The sequence below is a fragment of the Artemia sp. Qi Xiang Cuo genome, chromosome 9 (assembly GCF_049724085.1).
Source record: "Artemia sp. Qi Xiang Cuo chromosome 9, ASM4972408v1, whole genome shotgun sequence".
NCBI lineage: Eukaryota > Metazoa > Arthropoda > Branchiopoda > Anostraca > Artemiidae > Artemia > Artemia sp. Qi Xiang Cuo.
In genome coordinates this window covers 56607387-56633857 of record NC_142802.1, presented here as the reverse complement: position 1 = coordinate 56633857, position 26471 = coordinate 56607387, and the positions used below count along the sequence as shown (strand labels likewise).

At 35.0% G+C, this 26471-nt stretch overlaps 1 protein-coding gene across 1 annotated transcript in view; it reads left to right on the top strand.

Annotated features, from left to right (window-relative positions):
* Eip63E (cyclin dependent kinase Eip63E) overlaps positions 1–26471 on the top strand; it is a 226854-nt gene that overhangs the window by 26567 nt on the left and 173816 nt on the right. The window contains exons 3-4 of the mRNA XM_089094749.1: positions 3658–3777; positions 14257–14381. Coding sequence (XP_088950875.1) covers positions 3658–3777; positions 14257–14381 — 245 coding nt within the window. The remainder of the gene's footprint in view (positions 1–3657; positions 3778–14256; positions 14382–26471) is intronic.

The following is a 26471-nucleotide window of genomic DNA, read 5'->3' as shown; positions in this document are numbered from 1 at the left end:
TCAAATTCAATACGATGTTCTAGAAATTTCAATCTACTGTTGAAGTCCAAGCCATTTTCATTAATATAACCTATTTGCGTAAAAATTACATTTTTCTACTGAAAAGTGCACAAATCATAATACTTTCAATAATTTGTTGGAATTCAATAGGCAAGTCACAATTTCAACAGAAAAATTTGATCTTTTTTTACTTGTTTGAATTCAATAAGCAAGTCACAATTCAAACAGAAAAAATTGGATTTTTTTTTACTTGTTTGAATTCGAGAAAAACGTTGACAAATTTTCTGGGTTTTCAGTATAGCGCGACTAATTACAATGTTTAAGAAGAATATTTTACAAGTGCGTTTGACGTTTTATGTAAAGCGCACAAACCACTGAAACATGAAAGAAAAACTTTTAGGGCCTTATAGCCTAGTCTTCATCTTGGATGGTTATTGTATGTTTAAGCTTAAATCTCACTTTTACTTGCACTACTCCAGATAATCGATGGAGCTCGATCTGCAATTTGTTCTTGTGTTGTTCTGGTTGCCCTCTCCCCAAATTTGGATTATTTTCATTTTTATTTAAATTAAATATGCTCTCTTTTGTCTTCAAATCATGACTGCATGTTGGAGGAGACGAAAGAGAACACTGAAACGAAATGTTAAGCCCACTCTGCTAAGCTCAAATCATTGATACTATAGTGGGTTTAAATCTGGCAGCCCTAATGACCCCCAATCCAAGTGTCGAAAATTAAATACAAACCCGCACTCGGGACATTCTTTCCATCGCACTCTTCATTGGCCAAAATTATGGGCGTTGGCTTTGGTTGGATAGGGTTTGCTTCGCAGACAAGCACAGGTCCTGCTGTATACTTAATAGAGAGGTTCTGATTTTTTTTTATGGAGAAACATTGAGGTAGATCACCTACTCCTCTTCTTCTCTTATATTCAGGTATGGTTATTTGGGCTTTAGAGCAGTAGTTATGCAGGATTTGGTTCAAATTGAGAAAACCTTGCTTTGTTATGTATAACTTCATTTAACTATATTTTCTTAGGCAATTTTCTCTGTGCCTGATTGGCTTCTCCTCCTTTCTTGCTTACTCATTTAAGATTTGTTCATCTTGTGTCTGGACGCATATGAGGCAGCAGTTATACTTGTCCGCTTTGGACGGTCTTGGGCCAAAGCCTATAACTCGTTGAAGGTGCAGGACTCGTGCTTCAGGTTCAAGAGAGCGCCCATGTTGTGCCATGTAAATTAGGATCTATCTGCCACAAATGCCATTTGGAGTTATTGTATAACTGTACCCAAAGCACCTGAATCTATCAACTTATTCAATTTCAATATCCCCAACTTTAACAAATGCTATTACTATAGGTATGACACCATTTGGCATCGACTTCGTTTTGTCTGTAGGTTTTATACAGCGCTAGGTTTCTTACTGTATGTGGTTTTGTACTGTAGGTTTCGTTTTTATACTGCGCTATCTGGATGCCTTTTGTCTCGAATTCCTCAATGATTGTTGCATATCTTCTCTAAAAGGAGCCGTATGGGCTGTCATTTTCAAAATCGCTGCCACTAAGTGGTTTCATAGGGTTTAATTGCTCACCTCCATGAAATTTGCCGTATTTCAGAGCGACGTCTATGATTATATTGAGCAGGATTGGGGACGGGAGCTAACCTTGCCTCACAGGACATGCAACACCCGTCAGTCTAGTTATGGTTATTAATGCACATAGCTGCTCATTCTACAGAGCCTCGATTATCTGTATAATTTTTTCAGGGATTCCATTGTACTAAATAATATTATTATAGTATTAAAGAATATTCCACATTTCTTCACGATGGACTGAATCAAAAGCTTTTAGAGAGTCTGTAAAGACCAAAATGAGTATTATCTTCAACTTATTTGGTTATTTTAGAAACATGCAAAGGCTGAAGATAAGGTCGCAACATGGTCCATTTGGACAAAATCCACTTTGATCATTGGTGAAGTTTAAAGCCAACAACTTATTTGGTTATTTTAGAAATATGCAAAGGCTGAAGATAAGGTCGCAACATGGTCCATTTGGACAAAATCCACTTTGATCATTGGTGAAGTTTAAAGCCAACAACTTATTTGGTTATTTTAGAAATATGCAAAGGCTGAAGATAAGGTCGCAACATGGTCCATTTGGACAAAATCCACTTTGATCATTGGTGAAGTTTAAAGCCAACAACTTATTTGGTTATTTTAGAAATATGCAAAGGCTGAAGATAAGGTCGCAACATGGTCCATTTGGACAAAATCCACTTTGATCATTGGTGAAGTTTAAAGCCAACAACTTATTTGGTTATTTTAGAAATATGCAAAGGCTGAAGATAAGGACGCAACATGGTCCATTTGGACAAAATCCACTTTGATCATTGGTGAAGTTTAAAGCCAACAACTTATTTGGTTATTTTAGAAATATGCAAAGGCTGAAGATAAGGTCGCAACATGGTCCATTTGGACAAAATCCACTTTGATCATTGGTGAAGTTTAAAGCCAACAACTTATTTGGTTATTTTAGAAATATGCAAAGGCTGAAGATAAGGTCGCAACATGGTCCATTTGGACAAAATCAACTTTGATCATTGGTGAAGTTTAAAGCCAACAGTAGAATTTTTTACTGCTCCATAGGGGTGACTGAATAGGACCAGAGTTCAGAGTTTATATATTCATCATTAAATTTACAGAAAACATTTCAACTTAGTCTCCCGCGTAAGGCTCTATGGCCTGGAAAATACAGGGGAGAAACAGAAATGAAACAAATACATAAAAAACAATTATTAACATGATGCAATCACACCTTCAAGAGACACAAAAAAAAAACAATCCTTAATCTAGTCGCCAAGCTAAACAATCCCAAAACTCACAAACTAGGCAGGGGAGTAGTACATGATTCCACCTACTGAATTAAATAGCAAACCCAATCCAGAGACATCAACTCCAAAGAAAATCGGGGAAAATTTAACTATTGACAAGAAATTCTCTAACATACTTTTTGAAGATACCAAACGAGTGGCTGCTCCGTGCAGACTCTGGAAGACTGTTCTATATCATATTACAAGCTATCAAAGGGTTGAAGTTAGACCAGAGTATAAGGTGTTCGTTATTGGAAGCACGGAAATGATGAGTCGATTGCTCAGAAGTAAAAGATATATTACTACATAGGGCAGCAGGAAGCTGGCCATGTAACTTTAAAAAAGTGAAAGAAGCACAAGACAGAAAATAAAGAAATTTCAAGTCAAGTAGAATCCCATAGTAGGGAACGGTTAGAATCCTGTATAAGAAACCTTGCTTTATCATAAAGTTTTGAAAATGGCTGCAGTGGCGAGGGAAGAGTTGACATCCAAATAAGTTAACAACCAAAAAGTTGACAACCAGTCCTGCCTAAACATTTTGAAAAAAGTCATTTATATTGCGGGGTATATCTTAGAACACTTACTTTTTCAAGAAAGTTCACCAAGAATTAAATTTCTAGAGACGCTCTAACTCAGAAACTAAACAACTAAAACACGTAAATTTTAGTATACAGCTTTTCTAGTTCTTCAAAGGACACAGACTGTCTTTTCCTTTGTTTTATTACTTGTCTATTTTCAATGTTTTATTTTCTCTATTTTGAGTTTCTTTGAACTCAATGTGTATGTTTTTAGGTCTAAATAAGGATAATAGGAAGTCTCGGGCCGCCAGTACGGATTTGCTTAACGGTGACATTCAGTGGCAAACGCCTGAAGATATTGCAACACCAGATAGCGATACAAACTTTCTCCATAGTAAGTAATTATTTCTATCTGACTACTAAATTCGTGACCCTGCTTTACATTAACTAAGTGGCGGAGGGTTGGATTCCATCCAAGTGACGGAATCTATTTCTCATCCCCAAAGAATATTACTTCGTTTATCATTTATCTGTTGTTTTTTTTTCTGCAAAGCTGTATCCGGTGTCAAATGATAATTAAAACTGAAGGATTTCTCTTAGTGTCAAGTTGCTGTGAATTTGGCTATTGATGTTTTTAGACAAAATATGAGAGATTCTCATTTTGGCATTAAAAATGCTAGGAGGTAATAAAAAAAATGCTTTTAGGATGCTCTGCTACTAAAACAGTCCTCTGCCCTCATCAAAGTAATAACTGTAAATTGTAAAGAACAGCGAAGGATGCCTCATCAACCACTATCTCATCGTGTTACGATTAGGTAGTAAAAATATATACGCATCACCTTTGGGAATATTGATGCAGTGCCGTTGACTCCCCCCCCCCAGGATTTTTTGCTCTTCCCTTAAAAGTAGAAAATTATATTGTTTTTGGTATTTTCATTAAAAATATCGAGTTAACGCCCCAGATTTTGAAAAATACATATACCCAGGGCCGTATCCAGGATTTTTGTTCGGGGGGGGGGGGGGTTTCCCCATTTTTTCCCGTGGACTTTGTCTAACATCTTCGAGCAACATTACGTTAGCTCGAGACCGTTAGTACGCCCCTTGCGAACGAGGACGCGTCCACTAGGCATACTTTCGTATCTATAAGGGGCATTTTTTTTTAGTAACGCAAAAACAAGACAAGTATTTACATACAGTTAAATACTACAAGCTATATACTACAAGTTAATTCCCGCTAATGCCACTGTCAGAAACATCCCTGGTCTCCTTGGGCGCGAAAAACGACGTAATGTCACACTTTCTCTTCATGTTGAAAATCATTCTTCTCTTATCCAGGTCTAATATCGAACTGAACTGAACTGACAATCTTGCACTCTCTTATACTATACCTCGAGTGCCTATTAATCTTAATATACTATGAAAGGTCAGGTGAACTTGGGGTTACCTAGTTCCGTAAGCTGATCAGAGCGCATATTATTAACCCTAATTTACTATGAAAGGTCAGGTGAACATGGGGTTACCTAATTGAGTAAGCTGATCAGAGCGCATATTATTAACCCTAATTTACTATGCAAGGTCAGGTGAACATGGGGTTACCTACGGTTACCTAATTGCGTAAGCTGATCAGAACCGTTAACCCACAAAATGCAATAGGATTTAGTGTGGGAGCATATTTTATTTCTGGTAAGGTTTTGTCTTTACAGGTATTTTTTAGACTAATTTTCGACTCGGTCAAAAATTTCGGGGGGGTTTCAAACCGGGTAACCCCCTCCCCGCCCTATTGGCGCCACTATATTGTGTAAGTCAAAGCAAAAGCTTTAAACAAGGCCCGGTGGGGTAGAAGAGAACGTTTGCTGTTACGTCGATGCTGGTCCCTTTACCGGTCATCAAGCTGAAAAGCGCTTACTGTTATGGTAGAATACCAACTCCTGATTTTTTTTTTCGCGCTTAGACCTAGTTTTTAGGTATCGCTTAAAAAAGCCAAAAATTAGATTTAATATTTCTACACTAAGACTTAAAAGATTAATTGAAATGCCATCATGCCTAGGGTTTCCTTCGTACAGTATGGAAGGACTTCAGTGACATTCTTCTAACGCCTCACCTTACTTTTGAGAAGAAACCACTTTCCTGTGAGCAAAAAGGCCAGATCACTAATATACTAATACTTTGACGATCTAGAAATCGAGATTTCTCACCAGAGATCCGGTTGTCACCGTAGAAGCAAGGCCGTAGAAATATAGGTAAATTGATTCACTGAACAATTGACAACAACAAATAAAAAAGACAACTACGTCATATTCTGCCCCCCCCCCGTAGGGCTCTAAGGCCAGGAATGGAAAGAGAAAGAAGTTCCATGCGCAACCACATCCACTTCTAATTTAGTTTAGACGTCCGTCATCTAGAGGCAGTGAAAAAAAAGAAAGAAAAAAAGAACACCACTAAACCAAATATTTGTTACAAATTTGCTAATACCAAACTAATGACACGTTTTAGCTGATTTAGGCAACTTGAGAGTCAGTCGGGGATTGAAGCCGGATATGACTGATGAAGTGAATGGACTTTGGATAGTGCCAGAATTGCGAAGATGATAAGTAGGACGATCAGAGACAAGACATTGGCTCTTTCTAAGGATTGTTTGAACATCACCATTTAATGGAAGAAGACGAAACACACATATGATAGAATACAAAGATACTTCCAAATAAGGAATGACTTGTTAACAGAACTATTTGTTTTGAGAATAAAGTTCCTTTCCTGGTCATATACCTTATAAAGCGGTATCTGAAGGGGGAAAAGGTTGAAATCTATAAAGAAGGGGAATAAGAGACGTAAAACTGAAATAAACAATGCAAAACGAGTTTTTAGAATCGAACCGAAGAAAATGCGTTTGATCTTCGTAAAAATTCTAATATTCCTGTAAGTTCCAAGTCGTCCGAGGCTTATCCTTTGGATGACCTACATTGGTAGTAATAATCCACACAATACTAGTAACATTAATTATAATTTGCAGCTGTTTTACATTCTAAAGGGCTGGGCACATGTAGCTGATTTTGGGAACTGATTTCTAAATCAGCGCCGATTTTAAAAGAAATCAACGTCGATTTGAGCTTGAAAATTTTCTAGTTTTCGGCGCCGATTTTCATCATCATCATCCCAGAAAAATAGGGATAAAAATAAATAGTCAGCCAGAGGTATCTGTGGTGAAAGATCCCATTACTGACCCGAGAACTAAACTGAGAATTAAGCTGAGATCAATCGTGCAACCATTAATAAACTCCAGTTTACTATTTGTGTCCATGATTTTTTGTTTCGAAAATCTCGCGCAATAATTTTTTCTTTCAACAAATTTCTCTTACCGCTATCGTTTGTCCATTGATGCTGAAATCGGTTCCCGAAATCAGCTACGTGTGCCCAGCCCTTAAGGGCAAACCACTCAGTGGCGGATCCAGGGGGGGGGGTGAGGGGGGTGCGCGTCCCCTAGCGTAGTCTAAAGTAGTGTAAATTACTTAATTACCTCAATTTTGCGTTTATTAAACTTGCTCATAACGCAACTTTATCAGATCAACCTAATTTGCGCCCCCCCCTAAAAAATCCTGGATCCGCCCCTGAAACCACTTGCTCAAAAAAGTATATATTTTCTTAGTTATCTATAGAATGATGAATGTGGGTTAAGTTGAATCCCATCGAATTCTAAAAGCAACCGGATTATCGGAATTTTGTGCTAGAAAATAATTCCTGCATTTATATAATTGTTGGTTCGCGTAATTCTGACCTTTCCGAGGAGCGGACTCTAATTTTTATTGGTGTAAAGGAGGAAAGATCTGATGGATCAAAAATGTGTTTTTAGGTAAGAATTTTCTTGAGAAGGGAAAGACCTTGGGCCATTCATAGGGTGGCCCTCTTTTGTGCATGTATAGGGTATTTAAAAAAAAACTAACTAGTTGAACTGTCATAAATAAAACATAATCACTTAATTTTAGGGGTGGACGCCCTCTTCAGGGGCCACCTAGAAAATTTTAAATGCCCCCTTCCCAAAAATAAAAATGTTAATTATTCGAATTGCGCAAGATGAAAAGTTGGCTTTATCTAAAGAAGTTTTTTTTTGCAAAATGCTATGCTACTACCAAAAGTTAGTTGGGCAAAATAGGATAAGGATGGAACAAATCATCTTATGGATCAATCATTTATGCAAATCTAAGTTTAACATTATCAAAAAGCCTTAGGGGACGTAGAGCTCTATTTTAGCATCAAGGGAACGTATATCCGCGTTGAGAGTGATAGGGGGAGGGGCAAGGAAATTTCGGAGGGGATGGGGTAGCTGACCTTTGCTTTCTACCTGAATTTAAATGGAAGTATTTCACATTTACCTTTTTAATGCATTTTTAAAATGTGTTCTTGCTTCTCAGAGGAGCGGAGGGGGGGGTCGTTTCCCAGATCCCTCTCTGGTGGTACCCATGTCGAAAGATAGTTTTGAAATATCAGACTACACTTACTTTTAAATGTTCCTACATGCAAAAAGAATTAGCTTTTGTTTAAACGTATTTTTTAGAAAAACACTCCCTCTAAAAAAAAAACAAAAAAAAAAATCATAAACGCTTAAGGGCCATAATAAAAGAATTTATGCATCAGGACAAATGTCAACTTGCTTTCTGAAAACCCTTTCAGACAAATATTTCTGATTTTTCCTTGTAGGCTCCAAACGTCAATCATTTATAGGGAGGCATCTTTTAAAATTTTTAAGTCGCCTTCTGAGAGGGGACGTGCTAACCTGAAAGTTGTGTAAAACCTGCGATATTTTCTTATTCAATTCCTTTTTATTCAGTTCTCGACTTTTAAAGTTTGCCTTGGTTGAATTACTGTGCAACCTCATCTGACAATATTCCAAAATTATTTTTTTTTTTTACAAAACCAACTTATTTTTCTTGCACACTTCAACTATGTAACATTTTTAGGGGGAGAAGGGGTGTCGCCATTTGAAATTTGGGTTGTCCTCCATAACCCCTGAAGAGGAATGCACATCCTCCTGTCCTTCTCCTAATTGCAGATAGCAGGGTTTCTTATAATTGTAGGATTCAGGTTTATCAAACCAAACTGAATGTGCCAAACTGAGGAACCAAGGAACCAAACTGAGGAACCAAGGAACAAAACTGAATGTGCAAGAGTAAAAACCATCGAGGATGACATCGTCTGTAAAGAAAAAAAAATGCGAAGGATAGAGCAGTTTTGAAGCACTAATTTAGCCAATTTTCACCACCCGTCCATTCTACAAAAAAGAGAAATGTGAAGTGAAGAACGTAGCTAGAAGAAAAAAAAATATTTAAGTAGAAGGAAATGCTTGATAAGTATTTTATGAATAAATGAATGAAGAAGTTTGGTATTAAATAATATATTTTTTTCTCAATTTGAGTCGGAAAGAGCCTGCCTTAAATTCTTAAATCGACATAGTCAAATCCAAGCTTTAGCTAAAAAACTATCAAATTGAAAAATGAAACTGTGACAAAGGTATCCTTGGAAAAAGAATGTCAAATTTGAAACTTACTACGCAAATTATGTTTATCAGAAGGTTGGTTGATAATAATTGTTATCAAACGCTTACGAATCAGATTACGAAATTGCTTGTAAACGAAAGCCAACTAGGAATTTCCATGAATAAAAATAAAATTAAATCTGATTAAGTCGACGTCAGATGAGACCGTATTGTTAACGGTTGTATTTTCAGAGTCAACACTAGAGTTTACTTAGTAAAGTGTGAAGCTTATTTATGGTCTTGTTTATATTTTTTCCTGGCCACTTCCTATGGGTGGTCGTCAAAATCTTGGAGAGGTCTCATTCTATGGGCGCTCGAATGTTCGGGTGCTATTTTTAAGGGTATGAAATAATTAGAAGAAAATTAGCCCCCTCCCGTGCTTTTTTGATGTGCAGATAGTGAGAAGGTTAGCTTAGTATGCCGCCTGGGTCGAAATGACTCACGCAGTTTCTTGGGTAGTGGCCCTTAATTATGCAAGTTTCCCACTGCTTAATTATAGGTGTTACGGTTTGATCCTGGTTGTCCAATTGGCTCGAAACTTTCAGAGATCATTCCCTGGGATAGGTAGTAGCACTCAGTTTTTTCAAAGGATTTTAGGGTGCCAAAAATGTTTTTGTCCCTGATCGGTTTGAAACTTACATACTTGAGTCCGTGGGTCAAGGGGAACTTAATGAAGTACACACAAATTTAGCTGAACCTGAAGGCACGGGCCCCCTAAAAAGAGACGAAAACTTTTGTTTTGGATTGGCTTGGAACTTGTATCTTAAAGCTCTGAGGCAAAGGAACCGCAATTCACAACGAAATAACCTTTTTTGTCAACATACCAACTATTCTTTTTTCTGAACAGCTTTAAACTTAGAACCACGAGTCCTAATGACAAGGGAAGGTGACTAACATATACTGAAATGGGTCCTGAAGGACCCCGTGCCCATAACATACGATCAAGTTTGGTTTGGGGACACGAGCCCCAAAAAATTTGGGCTTGAGAGAGGCGTGAAGATTTTCTCTAATTTTTTGAAACCGAAATCCTTAAGTTCTCCAAGGGCCAAGGGGTCCCAATTGCACAAGAAAAAAAGTGAAAAATTGCTTCCTCCAAAAATGGGCCTGAAAAAGGGGCAAATAGTTTCTTTTCATGAACGGCTTGAAACTTGTATCTGCAAGTTTCAGGGCCGAGGACCTTAATGCCCAAGTAAAATTGGCTGTGGGCTATGGATCCCCGAGCAAAATCTTTTTTATAGGCATGAAACTTTCTTTGGACTCAAATGCAAAAAAAATAGAAAAAAAAAAAATATATTCGTTTGCTGAAAAGGGACCCAAAAAACTTCCTTTTCTAAACGGATTGAAACAAACATAAGCCCCTTGGCCAAGGGGACCGTGATAAAATTTTAATTTGAGATCATGGGCCCCAAAGATGATGCCTCAATGATGGCCAAAAGCTTTTCCTTCGAATCAGATTGAAACTTATATCATTTTGTCCTCGGGTCAAGGATACGCTAATTTACAAAGAAGAATCTAGGTTGGGGAAGTGGGACCCTCAAAATGGCCAAACATTTTTTTTGATCGGCTTGAAAATTATATATCCGAGTCCTTGAGCAAAGGGGACGTCAATACACACACAAATACACATACACAATCAATAAAGCATGAAAAAACAAGGACGGTTTGCTTGAAAATTTTAATGAAAACTTGTATTGATTCGGGACGTACCAAAGTTTTTTTTTTAACACAGCAAAACCTATTTTTAATAAATGAGATAAATATGAATTTATATAACCACACTAAAAAAAAACAACGTGAAATGACTGAACATTTAAATAATATGATATATAAAGATTTGTCCATATTTGTCAAGGGTATCGACAGGATCGGGGTCAGTCCCGCTTCAACCCTGTACAAAACCAAAAGTCATTCAGGTTGCCTATCCGTGCGATTGATACTCGTTTCCATCTACTCCCAATTTTGAAGTTAAACCGCTTTTAAAAAATTATTGCACAAAGCTGCGGTGGATTGAACATATAGGCGAAATGAATGTCCCTATTATACTTGAAATTAATTTAAAAAAAAATTCCACGACACACGTTTTTTAAAGAAAAGTAAAGAGCTCCATTAAGCCAAGAATGAGCAAAAATAAAATAATCTTCCAAGCGTAAAACTACCACGAATTATTATCAATAAATAATTGAAACTCAAGACGAACAGAAAGTACAATAAATAGCCCAGTCAAACCCATAACGAGCAAAAATTAACATGAGTAGGGCTGATAACCCCAATACCTTCTCAAGACCAGAACATAATATTTTTTTTTATAAAAAAAAAAAAAAAAAAAAAAACTGAAATTTATTCCTTAAAGTTTTGATATTTTTTTACTTATAAAAGTAAGAAAGGTGAAACATTTCAAACGTATTTTGTTTTCAGTAAAGCACAAATTATGTTCTGTTAATCAGAAGGCATGGGGGTTATCACCCCTACTCATGTTAATTTTTGCTCGTTTTGAGTTTGACTCGGCTATTTATTTTAGGTTCTGTTCGTTTTGAGTTTCATTTAGGCTATATTTATTAATAGTGATTTGTATTGAATCTTTCGGGGAGTTTTCTCGGGTTGGGGGAGGGGGGTTTCTGGAAGAAATTCTCTGCGGGGTTAATTTTTTGAAGGGAGGGAGGAATGATTGCCACAGGGGGGGGGGTCTCGAATTCATTTAAGGAATTCTTTTTCATGCCTTCCCTTTATCTTCTCAATTTTACATGTGAAGAAAACTTTCCCTGGGAAACTTTTGCCGAAGTGCGTTCTCCACCGGAGGGGGGGGGGGGGTGAATTTTCCGCAAACCATATACAGAATTATTTTTATATTTTTTACTGTCTGGCTGCACAATTTTGAATTTGTAATGAATTTTGTAAAGGAGTTCTGTCGGGGGGAAATTTATGTGTGAGGGATTTTTCGTAGGGAGGAAATTTTCCGAGGGAAACTTTGCGGGGAATTTTTACACGGAGGGAATTTTCTGGAATTCACATACGGAATGCTTTTTATTTGTCTTACTTTCTCTTTGGCTACTTAGTTGGCTGATCAGTCTGGGGAATTTTTCAGTATGTAGGAAATTGTCTGGGGAATTTTTCCTCGGGGAGAATTTTATATGGGGGAATTTTACGCTGAAGGAACTTTCAATGGGGGATAATTTTCCGGGGATTTCTGGCATGGTATGAAAAACGATCTTAAAAAAAGCAATAAAAAACAAGTTTTATTTCAAATGAAAGTAAGGAGAATTTTCTAAGTGGAATCGTCCGTGCCAAATTTTACATGTGATATTTTCAGCGCGGAGGGAATTTTCTGGGGTAAATTTAAGCAGGATGCATTTTAAATGAAGGAATTTTTCTGATTTAAAAACAGTCAAAAACTAAATATAAAAAAACAGTTGTTTCAACTGAAAGTAAGGAGCAACATTACAACTTAAAACGAACAGAAATTATTCCATATATGAGGGGAAGAGGGTTGCCAATTCCTCAACCCCCGCTCTTTTCGCTAAAGTTTGACCTTTTGTCACAATTTTTTCATAAAGACTGCTCAAACCCAAGGACCGTTGAATTTGAATGAGAAGGGTTTTTCAAGAACTTTAAGACTTTAGCGTAAAGAGCGGAGGCTGAGGAAGGGGCAGCTTCCCTCGTATACGGAATAATTTCTATTCGTTTTAAAATTTAATGTTGCGCCTTAATTTCAGTTGAAAAAAACTTTTTTTGTATTTAATTTTAGCCTAATATTGTGTTCACAACTGAATCCAGCAGTTTTTTGGTTCAGGAGGGTGAGGGTTCAGTTATTCAGCTTTACTATTTATTTAAAGTTCCAGTTTCATTAAAATTCAGAAACATTGAAAAGGCATCGATTGAACCATATAAATTCTCTTCATTCAGCCCTAAAAGCCCAAGTTTTTCGGATGTTAACACCCTTGTCTATTTTGAATGTGTGGATTTCCACCTATTAACTATTATCCTGTTTGTTGCCAAACCTTTGTTGACTGGAATTCATTCATAATTATAATCTGCATGGCTAATTAGCTCATTGTTCTGGTAAAGCTTTAAATTTCATCTTTTCTTCCTAAAGCAAACGCCTTTTTTATGTTTGACTAATGTTTTATGATTGTTTTGCTTTTGTAAACAGCATGTTTATATCCTTAACTGAAGTCCTCTAAATCAAAGTAGTGATTAAGCCATCAATGAAAGTTATATTAGCCCCACCCTTGTTGATTTTAGGAGGAGAACTTAAATTTTGGAAAACTAAACTGATTTTTTTTTTTTACGCGGTTTGCATTAGAAAGGGAAAAATTACACTTCATGATGATTTTTCTGAAGAATGCTGGAATTTATTCTTTAGTTTGCTTCCTAGGTAGCGTCAGAAATACCAAAGGGCGTATCTGGAAAAGCAGTTCGAAATTTCTTGTGATATAGGAAAATTACGTTCCATTGCTGTTCCACCTTCACAGTTTGTTTATTCGTTGTAATAAAAAGTTTTTGGATCTACATTTTAATCATTTTTTATTCTTTCAATATAGATTTTTTTTTTATCGAAGTTCAAAATATACTCGTTTCGTCTTCATCTCGACAGTCTAAATTAGGGTTGCTAAGAACAAATCTCAAGGCCATGAAAGATCTCTAATCCTCGCACAATTGGACAATGTTCTTTTTTCTCATAGAAAACAGTAAGTTCACAAGCGGGTGCCAGGTTGATAAATCTCGAGTTTTCATTAAAAAATAAAGATGCGGTGGCAAGGTTCAGCTCTAAATGGGTACCTGGAGAAATTTAAGGAGGATAAACAGGAAGGCGGTGCAAAAGCAAAGGATGACTAGCCCCCAATCCCTCATTGCACTTCATGGTTTAAGGGCCATGAAATCGAAATCAGCACTGCCGGTTTGTACTCTAAAGTCTTCTGACGTCAACTTTTTTCGTAGGCAAACTGTGCTACTTGAATAATATAGCGTTTTTGATTTTAGTTTAATTAGGATAAAAAGAAAATTAACCTATTTCAGTTTTTTATTACAATAAGAAATAAACAAAAAAAAAGTCCCATATTCATTCTCAGAATAATCCAGGCCGTACAAATAAAAACCGTGCATAACGTTAACTTAACATCCGTGGTTGTAAACTGCCTAAATAGGTATTAACACACTGCTAAAAACAAGAGTAACTGGGGGAAAAACCTAGAGAAAACAAGCATTTCTGAATGTAAAAACCCAGATGAGTGGGCCCTGCATTTGTTATTCAACCATAACAAAGAGCAGGACAATTGCTCTCGTCAGTTGATATCGAAGCTAAGCTCTGATTATTTTATGTCCAAGGAGTAATCCAAATATTTATGCTAGGTTGGGAAAGATTACATTTATCAGAAGGCGATGCCCTGGACCAGAAAAGTTCCGTCAAGAGGGCTGTCTCCGTGGCGAGTGACTCGAGGCTTTTGGATATCTCGTCAACAAATGGCACCTACAAGGTATTCATAAACTTTTTGCTCTGTTAGTTGTGTTTATCTAGCCCACACTAGTCTGGAACTAGGAAGTCGACTTAAAAAGGTGAAATATGTCAGCCAGAGCCAGCCAGGGATGAAGGTTATCTGGTTTTAACCCCCCCCCCCCCTCCCGATTTTTTTTGGCTCGTACAAGAGTAACAAAAATACATATATACACATTTATGTTGCGTTTTGCAAAGTTTGTTTTTGGTCTCCCCTGACAAAAATAACAATCCAGAACAAAAATTACCCCCTTCTCCGGAACAAAAACCTAAATACGGCCCTGATGTCAGATGTCTATATTTCTCGGAAACTTTTTTGAGGTACTTTCGAAATGAATAATCTGTGCAGGCTCCTCTGCAAAGTTGTTGAGAAAAAAAAAAAAAAAAAAAAAAAAAGCTAAAACACTTCACTTACCAGAATCCAATTGCACTCTACTATTATTTACTATTTATTCGGGAGGAAGAACATTTCATGTGTAGCTAATAACAATGCTTCTATATTTATCTCGACTCGACATAAGGGTTTAATTTATCTCAACTTTTGACGCAAACTGTAGCTTCAGCTCACGGAAATTAGGGGGAAGGGACGAAAATGTATTTGAAAATCAAGGGGTGGGGTAATTTATTTTTATATCCTTTAGTGAAAATACTGTTTTTCAATGAACATAACAGAAAGAGTGTCTTTCAAAATCTAGGGGAAAAAGCCGCCCTTCTCCCTAATAGTTTAGCCTATTTTTTTTTTACTAATTTCTTTACCACTTTTATAAGACAACTTATTACTGGTCACAAATATCTATTCCAAAGAAGCAAATTTCTGTTAGTAAGATAATATTTATTCATGATTAAATACAAATACAATAAAACACTGTACTCTTCCCCAAAGGCTTCTTGGCCTGTAAAAAGGGGAAATATTGTATTTTGAGTTTTAGGGTCAACACTTGTAGTACACGTGTCTCTCATAGTACCCTCTTGTAGATGCTTACCAACTATCTACTTTTTTTCTTATTAATACATATTGGATAGCCATTTGTTTGCCAGATTTGAGGAGAAAAGCAAGAAAAGTTCGTTCTTGAATTGCACATTTCGTTTCTATCTCCATCCTACTGTTATTAGTGGTGCAGCGGTTTCTGTGCAGTACTCGCACCTCGGTCCGGGTTTTTATTATGGGGAGATAGGGAAAGATCATACTGCCTATGATTTATATACTGTGATGCTTACCAACTATCTACTTTTTTACTTATTAATTATATATTGGATATCCATTTGTTAGCCAGATTTGAGGAGAAAAGCAAGAAAAGTTCGTTCTTGAATTGTACATTTCGTTTCTATCTCCATCCTACTGTTATTAGTGGTGCAGCGGTTTCTGTGCAGTACTCGAACCTCGGTCCGGGTTTTTATAATAGGGGAGATACGGAAAGATCATACTGCCTATGATTTATATACTGTGATGCTTATTAACTACCTACTTTTTTTCTTATTAATACATATTGGATAGCCATTTTTTAGTCAAATTTGAGGAGAAAAGCAAGAAAAGTTCGTTCTTGAATTGCACATTTCGTTTCTATCTCCATCCTACTGTTATTAGTGGTGCAGCGGTTTCTGTGCAGTACTCGCAGCTCGGTCCGGGTTTTATTATGGGGAGATAGGGAAAGATCATACTGCGTATGATTTATATACTGTGATGCTTATTAACTACCTACTTTTTTTCTTATTAATACATATTGGATAGCCATTTGTTAGCCAGTTTTGAGGAGAAAAGCAAGAAAAGTTCGTTCTTGAATTGCACATTTCGTTCTATCTCCATCCTACTGTTATTAGTGGTGCAGCGGTTTCTGTGCTGTACTCGCAGCTCGGTCCGGGTTATTATAATGGGGAGATAGGGAAAGATCATACTGCCTATGATTTATATACTGTGATGCTTATTAACTATCTACTTTTTTTCTTATTAATACATATTGGATAGCAATTTGTTAGCCAGATTTGAGGAGAAAAGCAAGAAAAGTTCGTTCTTGAATTGCACATTTCGTTTCTATCTCCATCCTACTGTTATTAGTGGTGCAGCGGTTTCTGTGAGTAGAATGGCCCCTATTGATCCCACGATAACATCGTGCTGCCACCTACAACTTTTTCACATAATTTATGCATGTTTTTATGGTTTTTGTCAGTGAGAATGAATAAACAGAATTTTTCTCACTTGAAAAAACATGAATTTTCTCAAATTGATGGATGTTTTCTTGGACGATTATGTGTGTTGGTAAATTTATTTGATGTTTTTCATTGATGTCAACAGCAATTTAAGTCTGTTTTATGTCTGTTCGTTGTCAGTGAGAATGAAAAAACAGGAACTTTCTCACATTTATGGATGTCAACAGCAATTTATGTCTGTTTTATGGTTCGTTGTCAGTGAGAATGAAAAAACATGAGCTTACTCACATTGATGGATGTCAACAGCAATTTATGTCTGTTTTATGTTTTTTGTCAGTGAGAATGTAAAAACAGGAACTTTCTCACTTTAATGGATGTCAACAGCAATTTATGTCTGTTTTATGGTTTTTGTCAGTGAGAATGAAAAAATAGGAATTTTCTAACATTTGTGGATGTTAACAGCAATTTATGTCTGTTTTATGGTTTTTGTCAGTGAGAATGAAAAAACATGAATTTTCTCACATTGATGGTTGTTTCTTGGATGGTTATGTGTGTTGGTCAATTTATTTGATGATTTTCATGGATGTCAACAGCAATTCATGTCTGTTTTATGGTTTTTGTCAGTGAGAATGAAAAAACAGGAACTTTCTCACATTTATGGATGTCAACACCAATTTATGTCTGTTTTATGGTTCGTTGTCAGTGAGAATGAAAAAACAGGAACTTCCTCACATTTATGGATGTCAACATCAATTTATGTCTGTTTTATGGTTTTTGTCAGTGAGAATGAAAAAACAGGAACTTTCTCACTTCGATGGATGTTAACAGCAATTTATGTCTGTTTTATAGTTTTTGTCAGTGAGAATGTACATGCTCGACACGAATGTCATGAGATTGTTTAGCTAAACTAATCTGAGAAATTGATTTACTGAGAAATTGAGAAATTGATTAGTTAGGTTAGCCTACGTACGCGCGCGTACGTAGGCTAACCTAACCTAACATAACTTAACCTAACCTAACTTAAGCTAGCCTAACCTAACCTAATTTAATCTTTTTACCATGTTTAAGTTAGGTTAGGTTAGCTTATCATGAGCGCTCATGATAAGTTAACCTAACCTAACCTATTTTAAACTTGTAGAGATGTTTCTAATTATTTATTAATATTTATTTATACCTAACCTAACCTATTGTTTTTGGTGGTTAGATGAATGAACTGAATTTAAGAAAAATTAGAAATAAAGTGAAATTTTTATCTTCATGGTAAATAATCACAATCATAGTATAGTCATTCCTATCTTCTATGGAAAAATTTAGAATTGGACTTTAAATTTTTTATGTCTGAGAAATTAGGAACTGAAATGAAAGCTTTTCATTTTTATTGGGAAATTTCAGAATTGCTAAGACTTTTTTTTCTCTTCTCTAAAAAAATTCTGATCAGAGCTTTTAAATTTTGAACCTTTTTGAGACCAGCTAGAATTAAATTGTAGCTCCATATCGTCATTAAGAATGTTCAAAGACGAAGCGATGATTTGATTATCTTCAGTGAAAAATTTTGAACAATATATAAAATTTTTTTATAGCTCTGAGAGAAATCTGCCGTGAAGTATGAATCTTTATATTGTGTTATGGGAATGTAATTGATCAATAACTTCCTTAATTTTCAACGTGAAAACTCAGACTCGAAGTTTGGATTTCATTCCTAAGAAACAACATATGGAACGGAACTTCAAATTTTTTATCTCTTTGATAAAGGTCGGAATTGAATTTAAGAAAATTTAGAATTAAAGTGAAACTTTTTATCTTCGTGGAAAATAATCATAATCATAGCATAGCTTTTCTTATCTTCTGTTTAAAAACTTAGAATTGAACTTTAACTTTTTATGTCTTGGTAAACTTAAAAGAGATATAGAAACTTTTTATTTTATTTGGATAGATTAGAAATGAATTATGTTCTTTGGTAAAATTCAGAAGAGAACTAGAACTTTTTTATCTTCTATGACAAATTTGGAACAGTATTTTAAATTTTTTCATCTGTTTGAGAAAAATCTAAACTGAAGTGGAAAATTTTTATATTATTTTGGGAAAATAGAAATGATCAATAACTTATTTCATTTTCATTGAGAAAATTCAGAATCGAAGTTGAACTTTTCTTCACTTCTTTGAGAAAATTTAAAATTGAAGTGAAACTTTTAATCTTCATAGAAAATAATCACAATCATAGTATAACTTTTCCTATCTTCTGTGTAGAAATTTAGAATTGAACTTTAAATTTTTTATGTCATGGCGAACTTAAAACTGAAGTGGCAGCTTTTTATTTTCTATGGAGAAATTAGAATTGATTTGTGTTCTTTGGTAAAATTCAGAAGAGAACTTGAATATTCACGATCAAAGTATAACTTTTCCAATATTCTATGAAAAATTTGGAACAGAACTTTAAATTTTTTTCATCTCTATGTGCAAAGTCGGAACTGAATTTAAGAAAATTTAGAATTAAAGTGATACTTTTTATCTTCATGGAAAATAATCACTATCATAGTATAACTTTTCCTATCTTCTATGGAAAAATTTAGAACAGAACTTTAAATTTTTATGTCTTGGTGAACTTAAAACTAAAGTGTAAGCTTTTTATTTTCTCTGGAGAAATTATAATTGAATTGTGTTTGTTGGTAAAATTCAGAAGAGAACTTGAACTTTCCTATCTTCTATGAAAAATTTGGGATAGTATTTTAAATTTTTTCATCTATCTGAGAAAAGTCGCAACTGAAGTGGAAATTTTTTATATTTTTTTGGGGAAATAGAATTGATCAATAAGTCATTTCATTTTCAATGAGAAAATTCAGAATCGAAGTTGAACTTTTCTTCTTCCGAGACAATATATTGAATAGAAATTTAAATTTTTTCATCTCTTTAAGAAAGGTTGGAGCTGAATTTCGGAAATTATTGAATTAAAGTGAAACTTTTTATCTTCATAGAAAATAATCACAATCAAAGTAAAACTTTTCCTATCTTCTAAGGAAAAATTTAGAACTGAACTCTAAATTTTCTATATCTTGGTGAACTTAAAACTGAAGTCGAAGCTTTTTATTTTCTCTGGAGAAATTAGAATTGAATTGTGTTCTTTGGTAAAATTCAGATTAGAACTTGAACTTTTCTATCTTCTAAGAAAAATTTGGAACAATATTTTAAATTTTTTCATCTCTTTGAAAAAAACTGAATTTAAGTGGAAAATTTCCTATTATTTTGTGGAAATAGAATTGATCAATAACTTATTTCATTTTCATTGAGAAAAATCAGAAACGAAGTTGAAATTTTCGTCTTCTGGGGGAATAATTGGAACAGAACTTTAAATTTTTTCATATCTTTGAGAATGGTCAGAATTGAATTTAAGAAAATTTAGAATTAAAGTGAAATTTTTTATCTTCATAGAAAATAATCATAATCATAGTATAACTTTTCCTATCTTCTACGGAAAAATTTAGAAGTGAACTTGAAATTTTTTATGTCTTGGGACTCTTGTTCCGGGAAAATATTTGGAATAGAACTTTAAATTTAACTCCTTGAGAAAGGTCGGAATTGAATTTAAGAAAATTTAGAATTAAAGTGAAACTTTTTATCTTCATGGAAAATAATCACAATCATAGTATAACTTTTCCTAACTTTTACGGAAAAATTTAGAAATGAACTTTAATTTTTTTATGTCTTTGTGAACTTAAAACTGGAGTGTAAGCTATTAATTTTCTCTGGTGAAATTGGAATTAAATTGTGTTCTTTGGTAAAATTCAGAAGAGAGCTTGAACTTTTCTATCTTCTATGAAAAATTGAGCCTGCTAGTAGTATCATTATCTCTAAAATTATTTTTCTTACATCTCTGACCTTTTTAATAGATATTCTGAACATTTGACGTTCTAGCATACCCTACAAATAATGAACACTTAACAGAATAATGCATTAGATATTTTTAATGAAATAACTACATGTAGAATATTAATATAAAAATATGTTAAATACATTATTATACATTATTAGTACACTTGCGCTTCACTTTCCGTCAATTCATCTTTATATTCATTGATGATATTGTCTGCTAATGTCCTTTTTATTCTGCCTGCGATTTCACTGTCTATTGTCACATTATTTTTACATAGATAGCAGTTTTGGCACATTGACATGATATTATTTATGATGTTGTTGCAGCTGTATGCATGTCTTCTTTTTCCTTTTGCTTTCATTCGAATGCTAACACCGGAAAGATTGCGATCAGATCTATCGATGGCTAACATGCTACCAGAAGCATTATCTAGAAGTTGGCCCTCTTCATCAACTAATATTTTTAAGTTGGCATTCTCTTTGATTACTAATTTCTCTGGTAATGTTACTCTCGCATATCCACCACTTGCATGATGGAAATTCTTGGGTACACCAAAGGAATTTAACTCCTCACTCTCATGACAACGTATGCATACATTCCCAATAAGATCTCCACTTGCACTCGTTTCATAGTTCAGGTATTTCTCCTTGTCAGCATTCAACACGACGATGATTTTTCATGTGCACATACTTTCGTCGAATAATTCATCTTCACTTTTTACAGATATGAAATCACACACACACACCTATGAAATACTAAGAAACCTTAGCTCAGAAAAGCCTGAAATAGCAAACTATTCATCCCAAACTATAGGTTTCAGACAACAAACACCTATGAGGGAACTAAGAATCCTAGCTCTGAAAAGTCTAAAAAGCAAACTACAAATCCCAAATCATAATTTTCTGACAGCACACACCTATGAAAGGCCAAGAAACCTAGCTCAGAAAAGTCAAAAATAGCAAATTAACCATCCCAAATCATAGGTTTCAGACAACACATACCTAGGAAAGGCTAAGAAATCCAGCTCAGAAAGGTCAAAAATAGCAACCCACCCATCCTAAATCATTAGTTTCAGACAACACACATCAACGAAAGACTAAGAAATCTAGCTTAGAAAAGCCCGAAATAGTAATTTACATATCCCAAATCATAAGTTTCAGACAACATTCACCTACGAAATACTATGAAACCTTAGCTCAGAAAAGCCTGAAATAGCAAATTACACACCTCAAATCATAAGTTTCAGTCAACACACACCTACGAAATACTAAGAAACCTTAGGTCAGAAAAGCCTGAAATAGCAAACTACTCATCCCAAACTATAGGTTTCAGACAACAAACACCTATGAGGGACTATGAATCCTAGCTCTGAAAAGTCCAAAAAGCAAACTAAAAATCCCAAATCATAGGTTTCGGACAACACACACCAACAAAAGACTAAGAACCTTATATCCCAAATCATAGGTTTCATTCAACACACACCAACCAAAGACTAAGAAATCTAACTTAGAAAAGCCCGAAATAGTAATTTACATATCCCAAATCATAAGTTTCAGACAACATTCACCTACGAAATACTATGAAACCTTAGCTCAGAAAGGCCTGAAATAGCAAATTAGACACCTAAAGTCATAAGTTTCAGACAACGCACACCTACGAAATACTAAGAAACCTTAGCTCAGAAAATCCTGAAATAGCAAACTACTCATCCCAAACTATAGGTTTCAGACAACAAACACCTATGAGGGACTAAGAATCCTAGCTCTGAAAAGTCCATAAAGCAAAACTACAAATCCCAAATCATAGGTTTCAGACAACATACACCAACGAAAGACTATGAAATCTAGCTGAGAAAAGCCCAAAATAGTAATTTACATATCCCAAATCATAAGTTTCAGTCAACACACACCTACGAAAGGCTAAGAAATCCAGCTCTTAAAAGTCCAAAAGCAAACTACTCATCCCAAACTATAGGTTTCAGACTACACACACCAACGAAAGGCTAAGAAATCTAGCTCAGAAGAGTCAAAAATAGTAATTTACATATCCCAAATCATAAGTTTCTGACAACACACACCTATGAAAGGCTAAGAAACCTAGCTCAGAAAAGTCAAAAATAGCAAACAACACATCCCAAAAAATAGGTTTCAGACAAAAAAAACCTATGAGGGACTAAGAAATCTAGCTCAGAAAAGACCGAAATAGTAATTTACATATCCAAAATCATAAATTTCTGACAAAATTCACCTATGATATACTAGAAAATTCTAGCTCATAAAAGTCTGAAATAGCAAACTACTCATCCCAAACTAGAAGTTTCAGACAACAAACACCTATGAGAGACTAAGAATCCTAGTTCTGAAAAGTCCAAATAGCAAACTGCACATCCCAAATCATAATTTTCTGACAACACACACCTATAAAATGCTAAGAAATCCAGCTCGGAAAAGTCAAAATAGCAACCCAACCATCCCAAATCATAGGTTTCAGACAACACACACCTAAGAAAGACTAAGAAATCTAACTCAGAAAAATCAAAAATAGCAACCCATACACCCCAAATCATAGGTTTCAGACAAAATACATCAACGAAAGACGGGGTCCGGGGAACATTTGGGGACCGGTGGGTTCCTTCGGGATTGGGGTATGGGGATCGGAGCTCTTTGGGTCAGGGTAGGGCGATCGGGGCCCTTTGGGGTTGGGGTAGAGGACCTCACGACACTGTTCAAATAGAACTTGTTTACTATAACGACCACACTCAAAACTTCTTCTAAAACCTTTTCTAAAATCATCTTTTGAAATGTCTCTAACTGTTTCGCCGAAATAATTCCCTAAAATGTTTAAAACGGTTTCACTCAAATAATCCCCTAAAAGTAATTTCTGTGTGTTCCTTTTGTTTTTGGCATCCCTGCGCTGTCACATTTCAAATTTCTAGGAAACCCTTTCCTACGTTAATCTCTTTATCTCATAAATGTTCCTAGCTACACTATTAAGGTTTCGTTAGAATATCAATTTATCTCTCCGACTTAAAGCTCAGTGAAGCCGTATTTAAAAATAGAATTTCTATATCTTTAGACTTCCGCATAATTCTAAGATAACAAGTTATGTCATTTCTAATTCCTGACACTAAAGATGAATGAAGCCCTATTTAAAAATAGAATATTAATTTTTCTCTCTGACCTAAAGAACGTTTATCCCTCAGACCTAAGATTAAAGAAGCCATAATGTTTGTTTCTTAATTCCCCCTTCGTGAATCAATACATTCCCCTAGCAATTATGTAAATCAATTTCTCAGGTTAGGTTAGCCTAAAGATCGAAGAAGCCATGTTTGTTTCTTAATCCCCCTTTCGTGAATCAATAATCCCCCCGCCGATTATGTAAATCAATTTCTCAGGTTAGGTTAGCCAAACAATCTCATAACATTCGCGTCGAGCATGTACATTCTCACTGACAAAAACCATAAAACAGACATAAATTGCTGTTGACATCCATCAATGTGAGAAAGTTCCTGTTTTTTTATTCTCACTGACAAAAACCATAAAACAGACATAACATGCTGTTGACATTCATAAATGTGAGAAAGTTCCTATTTTTTCATTCTCACTGACAACGAACCATAAAACAGACATAAATTGCTGTTGACATCCATAAAAGTGAGAAAGTTCCTGTTTTTTCAGTCTCACGACAAAAACTATAAAACAGACATGAATTGCTGTTGACATCCATGAAAATCATCAAATAAATTGCAACACACATAACCACCCAAGAAACAATCATCAATGTGATAAAATTCCTGTTTTTTCATTCTCACTGACAAAAACCATAAAACAGACATAAATTGCTGTTGACATCCATAAATGTGAGAAAGTTCCTGTTTTTTATTCTCACTGACAAAAACCATAAAACAGACATAAATTGCTGTTGACATCCATAAATGTGAGAAAGTTCCTTTTTTTTTCATTCTCACTGACAAAAACCATAAAACAGAAATGAATTGCTTTTTACATCCATAAATGTGAGAAAGTTCCTGTATTTTCATTCTCAATGACAACGAACCATAAAACAGACATAAATTGCTGTTGACATCCATAAATGTGAGAAAGTTCCTGTTTTTTCATTCTCACTGACAACGAACAGACATAAAACAGACATGAATTGATGTTGACATCCATGAAAAACATAAAATAAATTGACCAACACACATAACCATCCATGAAAACATCCATAAATGTGAGAAAATTCATGTTTTTTCAAGTGAGAAATTTTCTGTTTTTCCATTCTCACTGACAAAAACCATAAAAACATGCATAAATTATGTAAAAAAGTTGTAGGTGGCAGCAGGGTGTTCTCGTCGGATCAATAGGGGCCATTCTACTTCTGTGCAGTACTCGTAGCTCGGTCCCGTTTTTATTATGGGGAAATAGGGAAAGATCATACTGCCTATGATTTATATACTGTGATGCTTATTAACTGCCTACTTTTTTTCTTATTAATACATATTGGATAGCCATTCGTTAGCGAGATTTGAGGAGAAAAGCAATAAAAGTTCGTTCTTGAAATGCACATTTCGTTTCTATCTCCATCCTACTGTTATGAATGTCCTTGCTCTTTATTACCTGTTTAGCTAGCATGTCAAATTTATAATGTTCGCTTTGTTATTGTAATTTATTAGTGGTGCAGCGGTTTCTTTGTTTATAACTAGATCCCCCAGAGAGAGAGATAGGAGCAATCTTCATAGGGGGTTTGTTGCTTTTATAGCAGGGGCTTATTTCCTTGGAACTAGGAAAAGGTAGAAGGTCGTTTGGACGGGCTTTATGGAACTTGATTTCTTCTTTTCTCACAGCAAAAGATTCTCTTGATCGATGTAATTTTGCTCGATAAATATTTGTCTTATCAATCGCCAGAATGTCAGAAACGAATATTGAGATTAAAGCCAGCCAATGAGAGAAAAAAAAATGCTTATTAGCTCTTCATAGATTTAGTATTCCTATGCTTATATCCTGAAATTACTAGTTTTTGGTTGTGAGCATTTGAATGGTATCATTGATTTTAAATGAAATGCCATGCTACCCAAACCGACTAACATGTTTTACGGCTTAATAGGTCTGAAACGCGGATGGTTACTGAAGCCATTTCCAATATTAGTAATTTTCAGAATTGTCTCGTCCGAGTAAGAAGACCTGATTTTCCTGTTTGCCAAAAGTATAATATGACAGTAGAAACAAGAAGGCATCCACTAGAGCAGTGGTTCTCAAACTGAATTACGCGTACCCCTTAGGGATACTAAAAAAATTTTAGGGGTACGCTGCCAGCCAACAAAAAAAAACAACCCTTTACTCTAGGACTGGCTATTTTATTTCTTTATATTTATATTTTATTTATATTTTAGCTATATTTTACTTAGTACTGGTAACTGAGAAGGGGTACTTAAAATGTTTTGTAGGTAAAAAGGTTAAGAACCACTGTACTAGAGATTAAGTATATCGACCATACTGCTGTTCTTGATCTGTTGTAAAACCGGTTTCTCTGTGTGCACTCAGATATAAATAGCTTACCTGAGCGGGATAAACTACTATGCAGGTATATTTTAGTTAAATATTTAATATATAGAGTTGGTTAGGTTAGGTTTGGGATTTGATATAATGCGTTCTGGGCTGCCTGCTTTCCAAAATTCTCTGTTGTATAGTTTCCATAATTTTGTTACTAAAGTATTATATTTTCATCATATATTGGTATACTTCATTATAATTTACCTAACTTCACTTCTTGAGTGTGGTCGATATAATACGTAAGCACCGAGATTAATAACAAAAAAGGTTTTGTAATGGAAGTAAAGGTCGAATATGTAACTTAAAACGAACAAAAATTATTGCTTCGCAGTTCATGTGACATATATCTGCAAAAATTCATATCTGCAAAAAAAACACTATACAAAAATTCAGTTAAAAATGATCTAACATATTATATCTAACAATGTGTCGGATCGTTTTGGTTAAAATTGTGTATACTGTGCTGAGTGAATATTCTCCTAAACGTCTATTTGGCGAAGTATTATTATTT